Source organism: Schistocerca nitens, chromosome 10 (genome assembly GCF_023898315.1).
Source record: "Schistocerca nitens isolate TAMUIC-IGC-003100 chromosome 10, iqSchNite1.1, whole genome shotgun sequence".
NCBI lineage: Eukaryota > Metazoa > Arthropoda > Insecta > Orthoptera > Acrididae > Schistocerca > Schistocerca nitens.
The window spans coordinates 153,588,154-153,604,723 of record NC_064623.1 but is presented as its reverse complement, the minus strand read 5'-3'; the positions used below and the strand labels follow the sequence as shown (position 1 = coordinate 153,604,723).

Below are 16,570 nucleotides of genomic sequence, written 5' to 3'. Positions count from 1 at the left end.
AAAAGTGCCTATCCTAAGGCCGTCCAGTCCAGAAACGGTATGTCACTCAAGAGGGGACCTTCTGGGAGGTGCATTGAGCTATGAGCTCCGACTTCACCTGCTTATAGTGTGGGAAGGCACCTATCGCACCCTAAAATTGTAGGTGCCAATGCGGCCACGTTTTTTTAAAGATTTCCTGTTAAAGTTTGGGCAGCTCTTTATATACAGAAAAGTTTCACTAACGTGGAAAGTGAGCGAGTAGCTGAGTGGAAAGCGAGCGAGACTCCCGTCCAGGCGACCCTGGTTCAAGACCCGTCTACGCTACTTTTGTTTCCTTCTTTTTTTTCCCCCCAAATGCCTGTTTTAATTTATAATTAATCATGAAAATTCTGCAAGGAATTGATTAAAAAGAATTACAAGGCTCTATAAATCAAAATCACACATTCAATGTCAAATTTTGATTCCATCTTTATCATTTTTTTTTTTAACCGGAAATTAACCGTAAAGTAATTTCTTGAAATACTTTATTATAGTTCAATTTTTTTTCCGTTGTATTTTTAATTTTGTTCCGTTGAGGTAGGGTATGTTAAAAAAAGAAAAAAAACCAACGAATGAGGGATTAAAAATATGTTTCATTTAGTAGAAAGGTAATCGATATTTCCTACATTTTGACGAGTACATTTCGACGGATGATACTTGGTATAAAAACAATCAAAACATTTGTACTTTCGACACCACGAACATTGTATAAATGCACATTCATTTTCGTCGCAATCGCATCTGTATTTTCTCAAGTCCACAGGAAACGCCACTGCATTGACGTTATGGAATACTTCTTTTTGCGATGGATCTAGCTTCGCGGCACGCCAGGCATATCTGTAACAATATTAACGATGAACTTGCAGTATATCTGAAAATCCAAGCAAGCTATCCGAAAACTGAAAATAATGCTTTATTCACATACCTTATCATATTTTTATGTATCGGAGCCTGCATTTGGTCATGTACCAACGAATGAATTTTTACCATGTCCTCCCTGGATGTGATTTCTATGTTGTATTGCAATAGGTACGGAGTGTTTTGGAAGTGGTGAATGTAATTCTTTACTTGGCGATAAAAATATACATCGCGGTGGTATCACTGATAGATTACAAGTTGGTAGGCCATCTTCATCATTGAATTTCATTTGATGCAAGTCCGTGGAGGTTTGCCCACCACACGAGTCAATGATGTAGAGGAATTGATTATTTTCCACATATGGTTGAATTACTTCATCCAAAAACTCTTTGTACGTTTGTTTGTGCAGTTTTCGGACTTTGTCGATGTGATGTGAACATACTGGTATTTCTCCATATATCTGTCGACGTCTTTTCGGATTCAGGGACCGAACATTCCAGTCACTTCTTGAAGGCAAACAGATACTTCAGGCAGCAGTTCCCCATACAACGTGATTGCATATTGCGCAGTATATGAGTGCGTCAATTTAGTTATTTGTCCCACAGCAATTTTGGTGACTTTTTCACCTTTGTGGGACAAAGTGCGCCTGCTGCTTATTTTATATTCACATCCTGTTTGATCAGTATTTATGGTATAATCAGGGTTGAATCTCATGATTATATTGATTGTTTGCTGCTAATATTTTGTAGCGATTTCCAGAAGCTCATCTATAGTTCTCTTGTCTTTCTTGCTGACATATTTTGTTACATGCCATTGAGATTTCTGATGCAACAATTTGAAGCGACAAACCCAAGATTCTGATGCTTTGAAGTCAAAATTTTCATCCAGAAATTGAAAAGTAGCAGCCATTGCCCAATGTTGGAGCATCCGTGTTGTTACGAGGTGTGCTCTCTGGTCTCTCGCCTCGATAAACTGGTCGTAAACATACAAATTGATTACTTCCAGTTTATCATTTCGCATCCCTCCTACTGTGACTTGAAATCTCCACTTTGACAACTGGGTTTTGCTTTTCAATAACCTCGTTGAATGTTTTTGTAACATTTTCAATGACCACGTTGGATGAAGTTCTGCCATCTCCACAGCCTTGACTTTCACTGCATATGGGATTCTGGTCCGCTCATTCCATCATCTTCTTCATTAGAATACGAAGAAATAGGTGTTATTTCTATTTTTCATTTTTTCCATGCGTCACTTCTGTCGTGGCTTGCTTCGGAAGGACTTGCAACATCTTCATTGTCGGAAAATAACACTTCTTGGTCAATGAATGTCATAGTCCCATACCTGTCTAGAAATCATTTGAACATTTCTCTGCCGATTAATGAAGATCGTTCACTGATGTTGGAGCTCGCTGATTCCAGTATAAAGTTGTTTTTGCTAAGTAACCACCGTAGACAATGCATTGCGTCTGTTAACTCCTGCCATTCTTCGTTGTTAGGTGGAGCCCACCAAAAACCTCCTTGGTTTTCCACCAAATGTTCAATATTGTCAAAATTACACTCACTGATAACTCATGAACAACTTGCACTTTGCTCCATTTTAAAGGATAAACGTCTGCACACTTCAAAGCCAAGCTATCAACTGACGAGAAACGTTTATTCAGCAGTTATAACCGTCACTACTCATGTTACACAGACAGTAGAGTCCTTTTATTTGTGGAATGGCAGGTACAAAGAGGGGAACACCAACGTTCACGGACCATAAACAGGATTAGGCGCGACGACGTGTCAACGATCTGACAGGTATAACATTTTCTAGGACCCTGTCCCAACATTTGTATGATGGGTTTATGATTATTTTTGACGAAATAGTTTAACAACTTCTCTCAGTTTTCATGTAAATAGGCAAATTTATGTATGCCAATGTTTTAATCTCGGTTAATTTCCTGTTAAAATAAAAAACAAAACGCAAAATATTGAAACAGAATGTGACATTCAATTTGTAAATTTGATTTATAGAGGCTTGTAATTCTTTTTAATCTATTCCAAATTTTCATGAGTAATTATAAATTAAAACAAGCATTTGAAAAATAAGGACACAAAAGTAGCATACACGGGTCTCGGACCAGGGTCGCCTGGATGGGAGTCTCGCTCTCTTGCCACTTGGCTACTCACTCATTTGCCACAATAGTGAAACTTTTCTGTATATAAAGGGCTGCCCAAACTTTAACAGACAATCATTGAAACACGAGGCCGCATTGGCACCTACAATTTACACACACACACACACACACACACACATGGAAAAGAACTGGAAATCTTTAGGATATACAGAATCTCACATTGTGACGATGAATGCGGTAAATATAGGAATGGTTGGAGAAATGTCAATTAACTATACAATATCTTCCAGCTGCTTCAAACAAATTGTAACAGTTGGAAGCTGGGAGCACAATACTGTTCAGACTAATCCAGTTCGTTGATGGGTCAAAAACAGATGAAGGTGTTGGGCCAAGGGTATACGGGATACAGCCTAGTCTAGAGGCTAAAATATTCTAGGCAGAGAAATATCCACTTCCATTATGTATATGGAGGGTAATGTACATAGATGCTACAAGGATCATGGCAATTACATTCATTTGGACAGCCAAGCAGCTCTGAAATCTCTTATCATCCCCTCCTCTGAGATCAAAGATCATGCAGAATGTCATGAATCCCTTGTGGCTACTGTACTGCAACAAGGAAAGTTGCTCCGGTCCCTGGTCACTAAGTTAACTGTCAGTTAGGTGACGATACAATCTGAACTATGTAGCTGGCTCAGAAAGCAACACAGAACTTTAGATGAAGATCCAAAAACAAAAATATGCCAAACTAATGATGCTGAGGACTTTTTTAAAGAGAGAGTTTGTAGTCCTGGGCTTGAAGAAGAATCAAATTAAACTCTTGGTAAGTTTAATGATTGGGTATGGGAACTTTGAGAAACATTTATACACAATGTGAATAGAGAAAGAAGTCCCAAAGCGTGGACTGTGGTATGGGGGATGAAACTGCACCTCATTTAATCTTTCAGTGTGAAGCACTGAAGGCCAAAAGACACAAAATATTTGACTCACTATTTCCTGAAGGTATTGTATTGAACAAAGACCTAGTACAGTACCTCCTGCTACTCTTTAAGGGCACTGTCTGGCTGTACTAGAATGACACGAAGAGATGCAGCACATAGTTTATGTGCAGACTACACTACAGAGAGTTAAGACCACTGTTGTGACTCTGCCTGATCGGATCAAATCAATCGAACCATATCTTACATTTCTCTAGTCAGCAAACAATGCCTATTTTTCTTTTGGTTATCAGTGCAACCAGCAGTCTGTATAAACCCAGTAATCGGAAACTTCTGTATTACTTCCTTCATAAGTGAGGAAGAAGGGATAGTGTGGGGAAAGAGCACGCGTCATTCAAAGGTGAGAGCTCATGGCAGTTGGCTCTCTCTCATCCTGAGTGCTGGGTGACCTGCCCTTCTGTTCTAACCTATCCCTCTTTCCTCTCAGAGGAAGGAACAAAAAGTTCCAAAAGCTGAGACAATTTTTCTCTGCGTAGTTCTTGTGTAAATACAAAAGTTTCGCCTCCTAAAGGTGAATACTGGCATGCCATTCCTGATGCCTCAAAATTTTATTGTAATTTACCTTGTTTTACTCAATAAATCATTCTCATTAAGGTTAACGGAATTCTTTTCTAGTCTAAAATACATTGAGTTTTTCTAACTCTGAAGGTATAAATGTGCTTAAAACTGTATTTTGTATTTAGGTGAAAGGACCACTTCAGTCAACATGTGTTAAATGTGGACACAATAATGGAACATATTCGGATAATGCCTATTACAACATAAGCCAAAAAAAAGAAAAGTCACTGCCTGGAATGTATGAAAATAGTAAAAGGTATGTGGAGCTGTCTTACAGACATATTTCTTCAAAATTTTGCCCTTCAATCATCGGTAGTGGTATTATATATGCTCCACTTCACTGTGTGACTGAAGGGATAATGCTCAACTGGATTTTATAAATTTGTCTTGATTCGTAGCATCTGCTGTTACTGGAGGAACGACAAATTTTCAGTGCTGGACAATGAAAATTATGGTGAACGAATACCGTGTAAATGAAACAAAGTAAAAAAAAATGTAAATTCCATGTAACTGAAAGAGAACTAAAAACCACTTACAAGGGGGAACCTCCCCATCGCACTCCCCTCAGATTTAGTTACAAGTTGGCACAGTGGATAGGCCTTGAAAAACTGAACACAGATCAATCGAGAAAACAGGAAGAAGTTGTGTGGAACTGTGAAAAAAATAAGCAAAATATACAAACTGAGTAGTCAATGAGCAAGATAGGCAACGTCAAGGATAGTGTGAGCTCAGGAGCGCCGTGGTCCCGTGGTTAGCGTGAGCAGCTTTGGAACGAGAGGTCCTTGGTTCAAGTCTTCCCTGAAATGGCGGGCTTTCAAAACAAATATCGTAAGTTTGACGATAACTAGTAAAAATCGGGAGAAATACTAGAATAATCGGGAGGCGGGAAAAAAAGTGGAAAATCGGGAGTCTCCCCCCTAAATCGGTAGAGTTGGCAGGTTTTCTCTTCATAAATATGTTGATGACTAGTTAGTATTCTTCAATTCAGAAAACGAATTACAGATTTAATTTCATTAAGTGGCAGGATTATGAGTCAGCTTTGCCGTTCGGAACAGGCACCATACTGCATAAACTGCACAAAGAGAACTCAAAATAGTTTTATCTCCATCACTTTTACTGAAAGCAACTGCCATGCATACTCTGAACTATGATTGTAGTACTGCTGCAGAAAGTGACACAAATGGAAGTTACGAGATTCTACATGTTTGAAAGTTTTACAGTGTGTAGATACATCCTTTAGGAACAATATTTTCATTTCTCCACATAATTTCCATCCCTCTCAACTGCCTTACGCCATCTTGGAACCAGCGCCTTTATACCCGCACGGTAAAATTCTGGACCAGCCTGTTGGAGCCACTGTTTGGCAGCGTGCACAAGGGAATCATCACCTTCAAACCTTGTTCCAAGAAGAGAGTCTTTCAGTTTCTGAAAGAGATGATAGTCACATGGAGCCAGGTCAGGGCAGTAAGGTGGGTGTTTCAGTGTTAACCATCTGAGTTTTGTGATCGTTTCCATGGTTTTTTGACTGACATGTGGACGTGCATTGTCGTGCAACAGCAAAACATCCTGCTTTTGCCGATGTGGTCGAACACGACTCAGTCGAGCTTAAAGTTTCTTCAGTGTCGATCACATATGCATCAGAGTTTCCACTTTGCATGATGTCCACTTGGCATGATGTCCACAAGCAAGAGTCCTTGGGAATCGAAAAACACTGTAGCCATAACTTTTCCAGCAGAAGGTGTGCATTTGAAATTTTTTTCTTAGGTGAATTTGCATGATGCCACTCCATTGATTGCCTCTTCGTCTCTGGTGAAAAATGATGGAACCATGTTTCATCACCTGTCACAATTCTTCCAAGAAATTCATCTCCACCATTCTCGTACTGTTCCAAAAGTTCGCTGCATACCATTTTTCTTGTTTCTTTGTGAGCCATTGTCAACATCCTGGGAACCCACCTGGCACAAACCTTTTTCAACGCCAACACTTTCAGTATTCTGCAAACACTTCCATCCCCTATCCCGACGTAGCGTGACAATTCATTCGCTGTGATGCGCCTGTCAGCAGTCACCAATTTTTTAACTCTCTGCACATTGTCTGGAGTGTGTGCAGTACGAGGCCTGCCGCTGCGAGGACAATCCTCAATATTGCATGCCTGCTTTCATCATGTAATCTGCTTGCCCACCGACTAACTGTACTGCGATCAACAGCAGCATCTCCATACACCTTTTTCAACCTCTTGTGGATGTTTCCCACTGTCTCGTTTTCACAGCACAAGAATTATATGACAGCACGTTGCTTCTGACGAACGTCAAGTGTAGCAGCCATCTTGAAGACATGCTGTGACGGCGCCACTCACGGGAACAGGTTGAACTAAGTTTGAAAATGAGCGGGAAGGATGTATCTACACACTCTAAAACTTTCACACATGCAGAATGAAAACTGTATTTTTACAAATATAGTGTGCATTTCTTTTGGAGTGACCTTCGTACTTTCTGGTCCTACCTTGTATTTTGGTCAGGGGTCAAGCATGAACTGGTTTGAATTACTGGTGTTCTGCCCAGTTGTTGTTCAGCCGCACTGGGAAAAAAACAGAGGTATTTCATAAACAGGTATTGTATCATACAGTCTAAAATTGTCAATAGACTTAAAAGGCAAATGTCCATTCATAACATTAGAACTTTCTGTAATGTCAGTACAAAAAATTTTGAACACTTGCCATGTGTTTGGATGTGTATGCACTTTTCTGTTATGGAAATATTTGCAGATCACAAACTATGTATAATCTTAAATTATTGATGGAAGTGAGATATGTGCAAATATTAAAGCAAACACACATTTCTGCAGGGAGGAAACTGAAGACAAGCCAAGCATTTTCCCGCAATCAGCACATGCACCTTTCCTGCCGCAACATACTCCAGTGGCAGCAGACAGCCCTCCCACGACCCGTTGGGCTAAGGCTGACTTCACTGGGTCCTTTGAAACCCGCTACTCCAGATGGTCCAGTCTGTCACGCCGGAGTCCTACGCCATTTGTCGATGCCCAGCAAGTCGTGACACCTCCGCCACCATACGATTATGTGGATTTGAAAAGCGAGGCTAGAAAGGATACCACAGCTGTATGTTAACTTGTTTTTCTCTACCATGCATGTCTGTGTCTATGAACAGTGTTTCATTGCATTGTCTGGAAGTATGTCTTCAGAGTTTGTCCATAAGTATAGCCTTATACACAATGAAACCCAGAACTAGAGCCCATTAGAATCCCCTTACCCAAAACACACACACACACACACACACACCTCTTCAGGTTATCAGAGGAAGTTCTGAATCCCTTGTTCTTCCCTAAGAAGGAAGTAACAGATCTGATACTAACACTTGTGGCAGATGTTCCAGGCTGGGATTTTAAGCTGCAGCCTCATTTCTCACAGGCAAGCATGTTACCATCTGAGCTACCTGAGACCCTTTCATGAACCATTCCCACATATTCCCTTCTGGCAACATTTGTCTCTTACTTTCCAAACCTCACAGAAGCTCTCCAGCTTACCATTTATACTGGAATCTAAATAATGTTTTTTTTTTTCTACTCTTATATGTGTTTGTAAGCAGTATCTATAATTTTGCATCTTGAGGGTCGCACTACTGGCCTCCCATTCTGCTGAATGAGGCGATGCAGTGGTAAAGTGTGGGGTCTGTTTCGGAAGGGTGGCAGTTCAAATTATCATCTGGTCATCCTCTTTTCCTGTGTTACTAAACCGAAAGAGCCATGAGGCCTTGAGATATTCCGTCAACTTATCCTTTCTTTATTATCATTTTATTCCCCTTCAGTAACGCCTTATTGGTTATTTGATCTAATACTCAGCATTCTTCTGTAGCACCACATTGTAGAAGCTTCTATTCTCTTCTGGTATGATCTGTTTGTTAGCTACATTTCACTTTTGTACAGGGCAATACTCCAGGCGAATACTTTCAGAAAGGACTTCCTAACAAATTTCTTTGCTAACAAATTTCTCTTGTTCTAACAACTTACAGGAATGCAGCTGGGTGAACGCTTCAGGGAACTGCGGACATTTCAGCAGGTGAACACCCCACATTGAAGGCACAAACACGATGAGAGCGTGCTTCCACAGTACTCTTTTCGTATGTGTGCTTTGAAAACCTGCGAAATTATCGGAAGTTGTTGAAGTGTTGGCTGCATTCTCATAAGTTGTGTGAATATTTTATGTACTGGGAGAAACTCAAGTTTGACATATTTCTATTTTTCAGAAACGTTTTTCTTGCTATTTAGAGTATTTCATTTTACATCCTCTCTGCTTCCACATACAGTTATTTTGCTGACCAAATAACCAGTTAATGTAGTACTTTGAGTCTCATTTCTTGATCTAATTCCCTCAGCATCCACTGATTTGTTTCTGGCTATGACAAGAGTAGTCCCCACCTGTAATCCAAATGAGTGATTATTTTAACCCCCCGCCCCCAAGTTAGAACTACCAAGCTATCAAGGCTATGTTGGCTAATGTTACATTGCCAGATTAGTCACTCCTCCAGACTCTGTAACTATTGAAAATGCTGTTGCCCTTCTTCAAGAACCATAGGTTTGTCTGGCCTCTCCACAGATATATTTCCATTTTAGTTATGGCTGTCTGTACCATTCAGGCGTGCAAACCACACATCTTGCAAACGTCGTGGTAGCGCAATGTAATTGTGGTTTCGTATTGTTTATCTTTTGTTCAGTTGTAAAATTTTCTCAGCGTGTACATTTAGGAATTGGCAGTAATACCTTACTTTTTTTGCAGCCATTGACAAGAAGAGATTTTTACACACCAGAGCGTGAAATGCGTTGCAGTACGGAGGTAAAGAAGGCCGTTGTGCGAATAGAACCACTAAAAACTCAAGTATCGGCCCCGACTCCACAGAGCCAGGCACCGCAGACGCCACAGCCGCCGCGGCGACAGACACCGACAAGGAAAGTTCGTCAGGCAAGGAGTGATTCTGAACAGAAAGCCCTGCAGACCAGCTCAGAGTACAGTCTGCGCAGCCACAACAGGGACACGGGCTCTATAGCTTGAGTTTTAACGGCACAGCAAATGGGATTGTGTCACATTTTCAAAAGATCTGAGTACAATTTTTCCTTACTATTAGCATTTGGCGATGTTCTTTTGCTGTCCATTCCCAATGACTTGACGTCATATATCAGCTATATACAGAGGTCATAAATATATTATACATAATTATGTCTAGCAGGAATGATTAGGATGTCAGCTCACAGAACCATACCCTTGGATCAAATCAGCTGAAGTGCATTTTTAATACTTTTTGAGTTGATGTTATTGCACAAATGCATGTAGTTGTTAATTTTGTTACATTGTGTGGTACTTAAAGAATATATTAATTACAGAATTTTTTGTACTTTAATACTGAGATATCATAACTCCCATTTTCTGCTTAAGTGGCAATTAAGATAGTATTGTTCTGAACTGTTGATATGTAAGCCTGCATCACTGTTTTATATATATTTGCTTTTCACATCATCAGAATTGACTTGTCCTGTGTTCTCGTGTATCTGCTTTAAAATGTGAGAGTTCAGAATACTTGACTAATTTTTCTTCTGCATCAACAACATTCTAAAATGTTCAAATGTTACAACACTGCAAAGGTAAATATACACCACAAATAACTATATTTTTTATCTTTCATGTAAATAACAAAGTGAAACATAAGTTCCCAAACTATTGTTTACTGCAGTTGTTAATAATCTCTTATTTTTCTGTTCTAACAGAAGTATCTTGGTAGTTTAGCATATAAGACTGATTCCTAGAGATTAAACTAATTGTCATTCAGAGTAGGAATGAGTGTGTAATTTTTTAAGTAATGTGCCTTCTTTCTAAATTTTGAAGTAAATAGGACTTTGCTTTGATTCTCTTACACACAAATTTACAGTATGCAAAATAAATCTCAACCATGTGATCAATTACTGAAACTGTGATAGGAGCAGTTTTGATGTAAATAAAATAAGCTAGGAGATACTGTGCCTTCATATTTCATGACTGATGGAAGAGGTGAATTGGTGAGTCTGCACGAGCATGCATTGTTATCTGAAATTAAATCCTCCTTGACATAAGTTTGATGAGGCAACCAGAACACCAAACTTGCAACAATTACCATTTGGGACAATACTGTTTTCACAAATCAGAAATTGGGGTCACAAACAGCAGTCCACCTCTTCTTAAACTTCAAAATATTTAAATTGGTGCCCGTGCAACGACCTTCCAATGAGGGTCATCCCCCCCCCCCCCCCCCCCCTCAAAATTAACTTTTTACCCGAATTTTAAAATTATGTTGCTGTTCATTCAAAGTTAATTACAGTTTATATCTATCCTTAATGTAAAATAAGAGAGAGTTTGTAGACTTCGTTAACAAGTCCGGCTACGCGAAACTGGCCCTAACCAAATCACTCGTGCCATAAGACTGCAGTATAAAAATTCAGTGTTTTATTTGTTCAGTTCATTAAAATTTAGTGGGAAATTTTACCTGATAGCACTGAACTACAATTGCAAAATGCGAAGCAAAACAGTCTGTGCACGCCTACACTAGTAACTAATATACTGTGAGCCACAAATGGTTCTGTATTTTTTTGGAATCATCTAGCAAATGAATCCTAGACACAGTCAAAGCTTATTGGTGGATCAGCAATATTAAAATGCGCTGAACTACCTTAATCGGTGCATGTAAGCTCTCATCCCAGATATGTCTCCCACTGGTATTGACTCAAAACAATAGCTCAATAAACCGAGACATATAGCTGAAAAAGAGACGGCTGTAATTGTTTCGACAGACAATTGTTGAATTTATAAGTCGAAAATTAAATTTGAAGTAGAGCACGAGCCCGTCCCCACTGGACAACAAAGTAAAAGTGCAAAAGGTAGAGCTACCACTGTTTTGAGAGATCAGGGGACAGCTTAGGGTAGGTGTAAATGATGGAGAGTTAGTGTGTAAAAAGAAAGTTCCACCTGTTCATATTAACAGAGTAAACTGTATGGTGTAGATCAAAGATCTGCCCAACTCATTTGTATTTTGGATTATTCAAAAGGTTCTGTTAAGTATTTTTCATTTTCCATTGAGTATTAATTGGTTAAGAGAAAAGTGAGTCGTGCTCAAAACGGCTGAAATCTTAGATATTGTAAGAAAATCATGTTAACTAGAAGTGCAATTTATTTTTTAGGCTGACTAGGTTAGTGCATGGGATTAGCCGAGCGGTCTAAGGCGCTGCAGTCATGGACTGTGCGGCTGGTCCCGGCGGAGGTTCGAGTCCTCCCTCAGGCATGGGTGTGTGTGTGTTTGTCCTTAGGATAATTTAGGTTAAGTACTGTGTAAACTTAGGGACTGATGACCTTAGCAGTTAGGTCCCATAAGATTTGACACACACTTTATTATTATTATTATTATTATTATTATGAGTATTTTCTATAAATGCAAATATTTTAGATTAGGCTTTACCATGACTATTACTTATATTGAATGAAACAAGTTTACTGTTGTCAGTCACTGTTTTATTTATATACACAACATTTTTTGATGGTTTTAACCTCCATCACCAGGTGAATTTATCATTGGCAGTATCACATGTATTGATTGTGTTATGATTTTGTGGTAATTTGAGGCACTGTCTCCAGTAGTCATAGGCTCCTTTCACTATCGTAACACATCACCTGTAAACTTTCTTTCATTACAAAAGATGACAGTTTACATGCGATGTTTAATGATGTGAAAGGAGCCTTTGTTCACTGGAGACAGTTACCCCAAAATCGTCACACAGCACACACACATGATACTACACATGTAAATACAACTAATGGTGAAGGTTAGAACCTTTAAAACGCATTGTGGATATAAATAAACAGTGAATGCTAACAGTAAACTTGTTGTTTCATTTGGGTAATGTTCTAGTTGGTTTTTGTATGTCACACTAGTATATTTTAAAAAAATAACAGAACCCAAGGGTTAGATTAAAGTTATAACTGTTACTAAGAAGAAATCTCTTTTGAATAGACAAAAACAAATTTGTAAGTATGTTCAACATTTTTTGGAAATAATTCAAATGCTGATCAACTTCTCACATCCTTAAAGAGTTCTATTTATCATTTTAATACCATTTAAGATGGGCAGTGATGAATATATATTGTTTTTATTTCATTCTGCACCTTGTGTTGATGAGCTGTATGTTTACAGTAACAGACAGTGGTGGAGAGGAGGAAAAATATGATCTTAGATGGCAAGTGACCACTCACCTGAAATACTTAAAATTTTGTAATTTTAAACTGTGGCTAACTAATACCATACATGGTTCGTGTGATAAGACAATAATTTTCATATTGCTTACTTTGTGTCGATATATAGGCATCGTAGTTGCATCCTTGTGTACACAGTTAATTACAATATTAGAACTGTGCATAGACATGTACTAGATTATTTTTATAAAAAATATTAATTTGATATTTATATTTGAGTGTCTTTGATGTAGTTTTTAATGCAGTGTATGTGAATGAATAAGAAAAGGAAATTGCTTCTTCATTAACAGCACATAGATTATATTTATAGATCACCTTTATATGAGTATAGAAATAAAAATTGTAGGTGATACATTTACATTTGTCTTTTTTTGGAACAAACGAAGTTTAACTCACTAAGCCTTTAATAACTTTGTAATTGATGGAATGTTACACTGTGGTGACAAAAGTCATGGCATACCTTTAATACTGTTGGACCTGTTTTTGCCCAGTGTAGTGCATCATCTTCACATGGCATATTCTCAACAACTTGCTGGAAGTCTCCTTCTGAACTCTACAGCCACACGAACTGACCTCTCAGTTACGTCCTTTACATGTTCGATGGGATTCATGTCGGGCTATCTGGGTGGCCACATCATTCAATAAAATTGTCCGGAATGTTCTTCAGACTTTCAATTGTGAACCAGTGACATGACACACTGTTATCCTTAAAAATTCCATTGTTGTTTGGGAACATGGATGACTGAAAATGGTCTCCAAATAGCAGAACATAACCATTTCCAGTCAGAGATTGGTTCAGTTGGAGCAGAGGACCCCCTCCATTCCGTGTAAACACAGCCCACAGCATTATGGAGTCATCACCAGCTTTCAGTGCCTTGTCGACAACATGGATCCATAGATTTGCGGGATCTGTGCCATGCTCAAATGGTACCATCAGCTCTTACCAACTGAAATTAGGACTTACCTGATGCAGCAACAGTTTTCCTGTCATCTAGTGTCCAACCAATATGGTCACGAGCCGAGGAGAGGCACTTCAGGCAATGGTGTGCTGTTAGCAAAGCCATATGCTCCGATAGCCCATTAACACCAAATTTTTCCCCACTGTCTTAATGGATAGTTCTGTCGCATGTCCTTCATTGATTTCTGTAGTTATTTCACCCAGTGTTGCTTGTCTGTTAACACTGACAATGCTGTGCAAATGTTGTTAAGTCCGTCTGCCACTGCGTTGTCTTTGGTCAGAGGTAATGCTTGAAATTTGGTCTTCCCACACTCTTGACACTGGAACTTGGAGTTCCCTAACGATTTTCGCAGTGGCATGTCCCATGTGTTTAGCTCCAACTACCATTCCCATGTTCAAAGACTTAATTCCCATACCTCTTCACACGAATTGCCTGAGTACAACTGACTGCTCTGCCAATGCATTGGCCTTTTATACCTTGTGTACGCAATACTACTGCATATCACTAACCCATGACTTTTGTCGCCTCAGTGTAAAGCACCTTATTTGTACCTTCTCAGACTTTTCATTCCCTAGGTAGTTACGACCTGAAAGCAAGTAGTACTATTTTGTATTTTAATTACATCTGTGTACTGTATTCAGATATGCGCATCCTGTGAAAAATTTCTGAATTGTGTTTTTCTTTTTCGTACTGTTAAGTGAAATAAAAACTGAGGAATTTCAGTAAAATGGAGTAAGAAAATAAATCTGTTAAGGTTACATATGTATGGTTTTAATTATAATGCACTCTTCAATACACACATAAGCCAAAAATTTAGTTTACAAAAAGCTGCCTTAAAAAAATATAAGCTTTTGCTTCACATAGAACGATCATGTACTAATTCACAATTTAGTGATAAATAAAGTCATATATTCCAGTCTTCATACAATACAGTTCCAGATTTATAAAAAACTATTCAGTTACTGTGAAGGCAGAATTTGAACATGAACTGACCTATCAGACATTCAGTTGCAGGTACTCCAAATGGCTGTTTGCTTTTCTTCCAAGATAAACTTTGAAACAAATGGGATGGGTGAATTATGTTGTTTCCTGTTTTAGTTGTAGCACGGTAGGTAGAAAGAAACGTACGGATCATACAGAGTGAATAAAGTGTCAACTCATAGTCCAGAGTAATTTAAGTAACATGCAGTCCTTGCTATGAAAGTCATTTACACAAAACACACAACAGGCATTTCCAACATACAGATTATTACACATTTATATATATTTGTACAGATTCCTCATCAGTAGCAAAGCCATTACCATCAATTGCACTTGTGAAGCCTAACCTACAGTTCTGAAAAGAGCAGTCACCACAAATGTGGCTTTAAGACACTTCTGCCTAAGCAGTCACTATGTTGGCTCCATTGCACAAAATAACATCACTGCAATCATTATTTGATACCCAGTAATAAAACAACCAGAGTAGAGAATTCAGACACAAGGATTTTGTTTCAGATTGGTGTAGTAAGTTTGCTTTTGCATGTACTTCATGATCTGTTTTAACAGCAAGCAAAATACTGACACTTTAAATCTCCATTCAAATTGAAGAAGAAATATGACCATAATGCAGTTAAGTGACACGGAACCAGGTCCAATATACTAGTGACTACATTCGTCTGTAAAAGGATCACAAAATAGCCTTAATACCTATCGATATCACTACAAAATGGTCTAAATTTGGCAGTAAATTTATAATAGATACATGAAAGACATTTATGAATTTCCCAAACAATGGCTGAAATTTCACATACACTTAAGCTGAAACTTTTACTCCAAAAAATATGACACATTGCTGCATTAGAAGCTGTATAAAACACTTCACAACATTAAACTGCTAGTACAAGTAACATTTGGTGAAAATCGTGTTTACCACAAATTTCTTAAAACATATCCTGTAGCATTAAGCAGTTCAGTTTACTGACCAAGTACCTCAGGATGTACTGGCACACACAAATTTTACTCTTTTACAATGTCAAACACTTTTACATATTTAAGAAACCTCTAAAGCAGGGCTGCAATTACAATTCTTTGCAGCCATGATGATTCCTTGACAACATTAAAAAGACAAATGCTGGACTCAGTACAGTCCAACTTCTCAGTAAAAGTTATACAGCCTGAGCCATATTTCATTAGTAGAGAAAAGTTTTAATGATTAATTAGCAATGGCACTTCAGACAGAAACAACTGGAGATATATCCATGGTTTTCTAACGTATGAGAATACATATTTAAACATCAAAGCACTGCCCATTATCAATAAAACATGCAGTGTATACAGTTAACAGTCTTAAAGCAATATTTACCAACTTTTGTTGGTAAGACAGACAATAAATATACACTGTTCATATAATAATAAACTGTTTATCACACTTTCAAAGCTGCAGCCACATCTGGGATTGGCAGGTGGCCAGGATACACAGAAACATATTATTCAGTGTCACAGTTTCTTGCTAGTTGCAGGAGCAAAGGCAGCAAGTGTGAAAAAATTAAAATGTGGCCCACCCTTATTTTGTGATGTCCCTTTCGCTACTAATACTGTCGGCACACGGGGAGCTGCACTTGATGCCACCGATACTTGGGACAGCTGCTTTTTAGACTGCAGAATCCTTGCCCACAAAGCTCGTTCTCGAAACAGATTTCTTGACATCAAAATCCACAGCTGTCTCCCTCTTCACTCTGCTGTGACAAATTTTGTACTTTATACATTGCAGGAAATTTTAAACATTTAAAAATACATT

The 16,570-nt window shown here is 38.5% G+C and overlaps 2 protein-coding genes across 5 annotated transcripts in view; one reads left to right on the top strand and one right to left on the bottom strand.

Moving 5' to 3' along the window:
• Nucleotides 1-14,549, top strand: part of LOC126210325 (uncharacterized) — a 134,546-nt gene extending 119,997 nt beyond the window's left edge. Inside the window, exons 7-9 of the mRNA XM_049939527.1 lie at nt 4,677-4,807; nt 7,396-7,666; nt 9,341-14,549. Coding sequence (XP_049795484.1) covers nt 4,677-4,807; nt 7,396-7,666; nt 9,341-9,613 — 675 coding nt within the window. The 3' untranslated portion in view covers nt 9,614-14,549. The remainder of the gene's footprint in view (nt 1-4,676; nt 4,808-7,395; nt 7,667-9,340) is intronic.
• Nucleotides 14,541-16,570, bottom strand: part of LOC126210322 (fasciclin-2) — a 998,930-nt gene continuing 996,900 nt past the window's right edge. For 2 of the 4 annotated variants that reach the window (XM_049939521.1, XM_049939523.1), the window contains one exon: nt 14,541-16,511. In XM_049939521.1, coding sequence (XP_049795478.1) covers nt 16,424-16,511 — 88 coding nt within the window. In that variant the 3' untranslated portion in view covers nt 14,541-16,423. The remainder of the gene's footprint in view (nt 16,512-16,570) is intronic. The other 2 variants (XM_049939522.1, XM_049939524.1) reach the window with 1 other exon arrangement.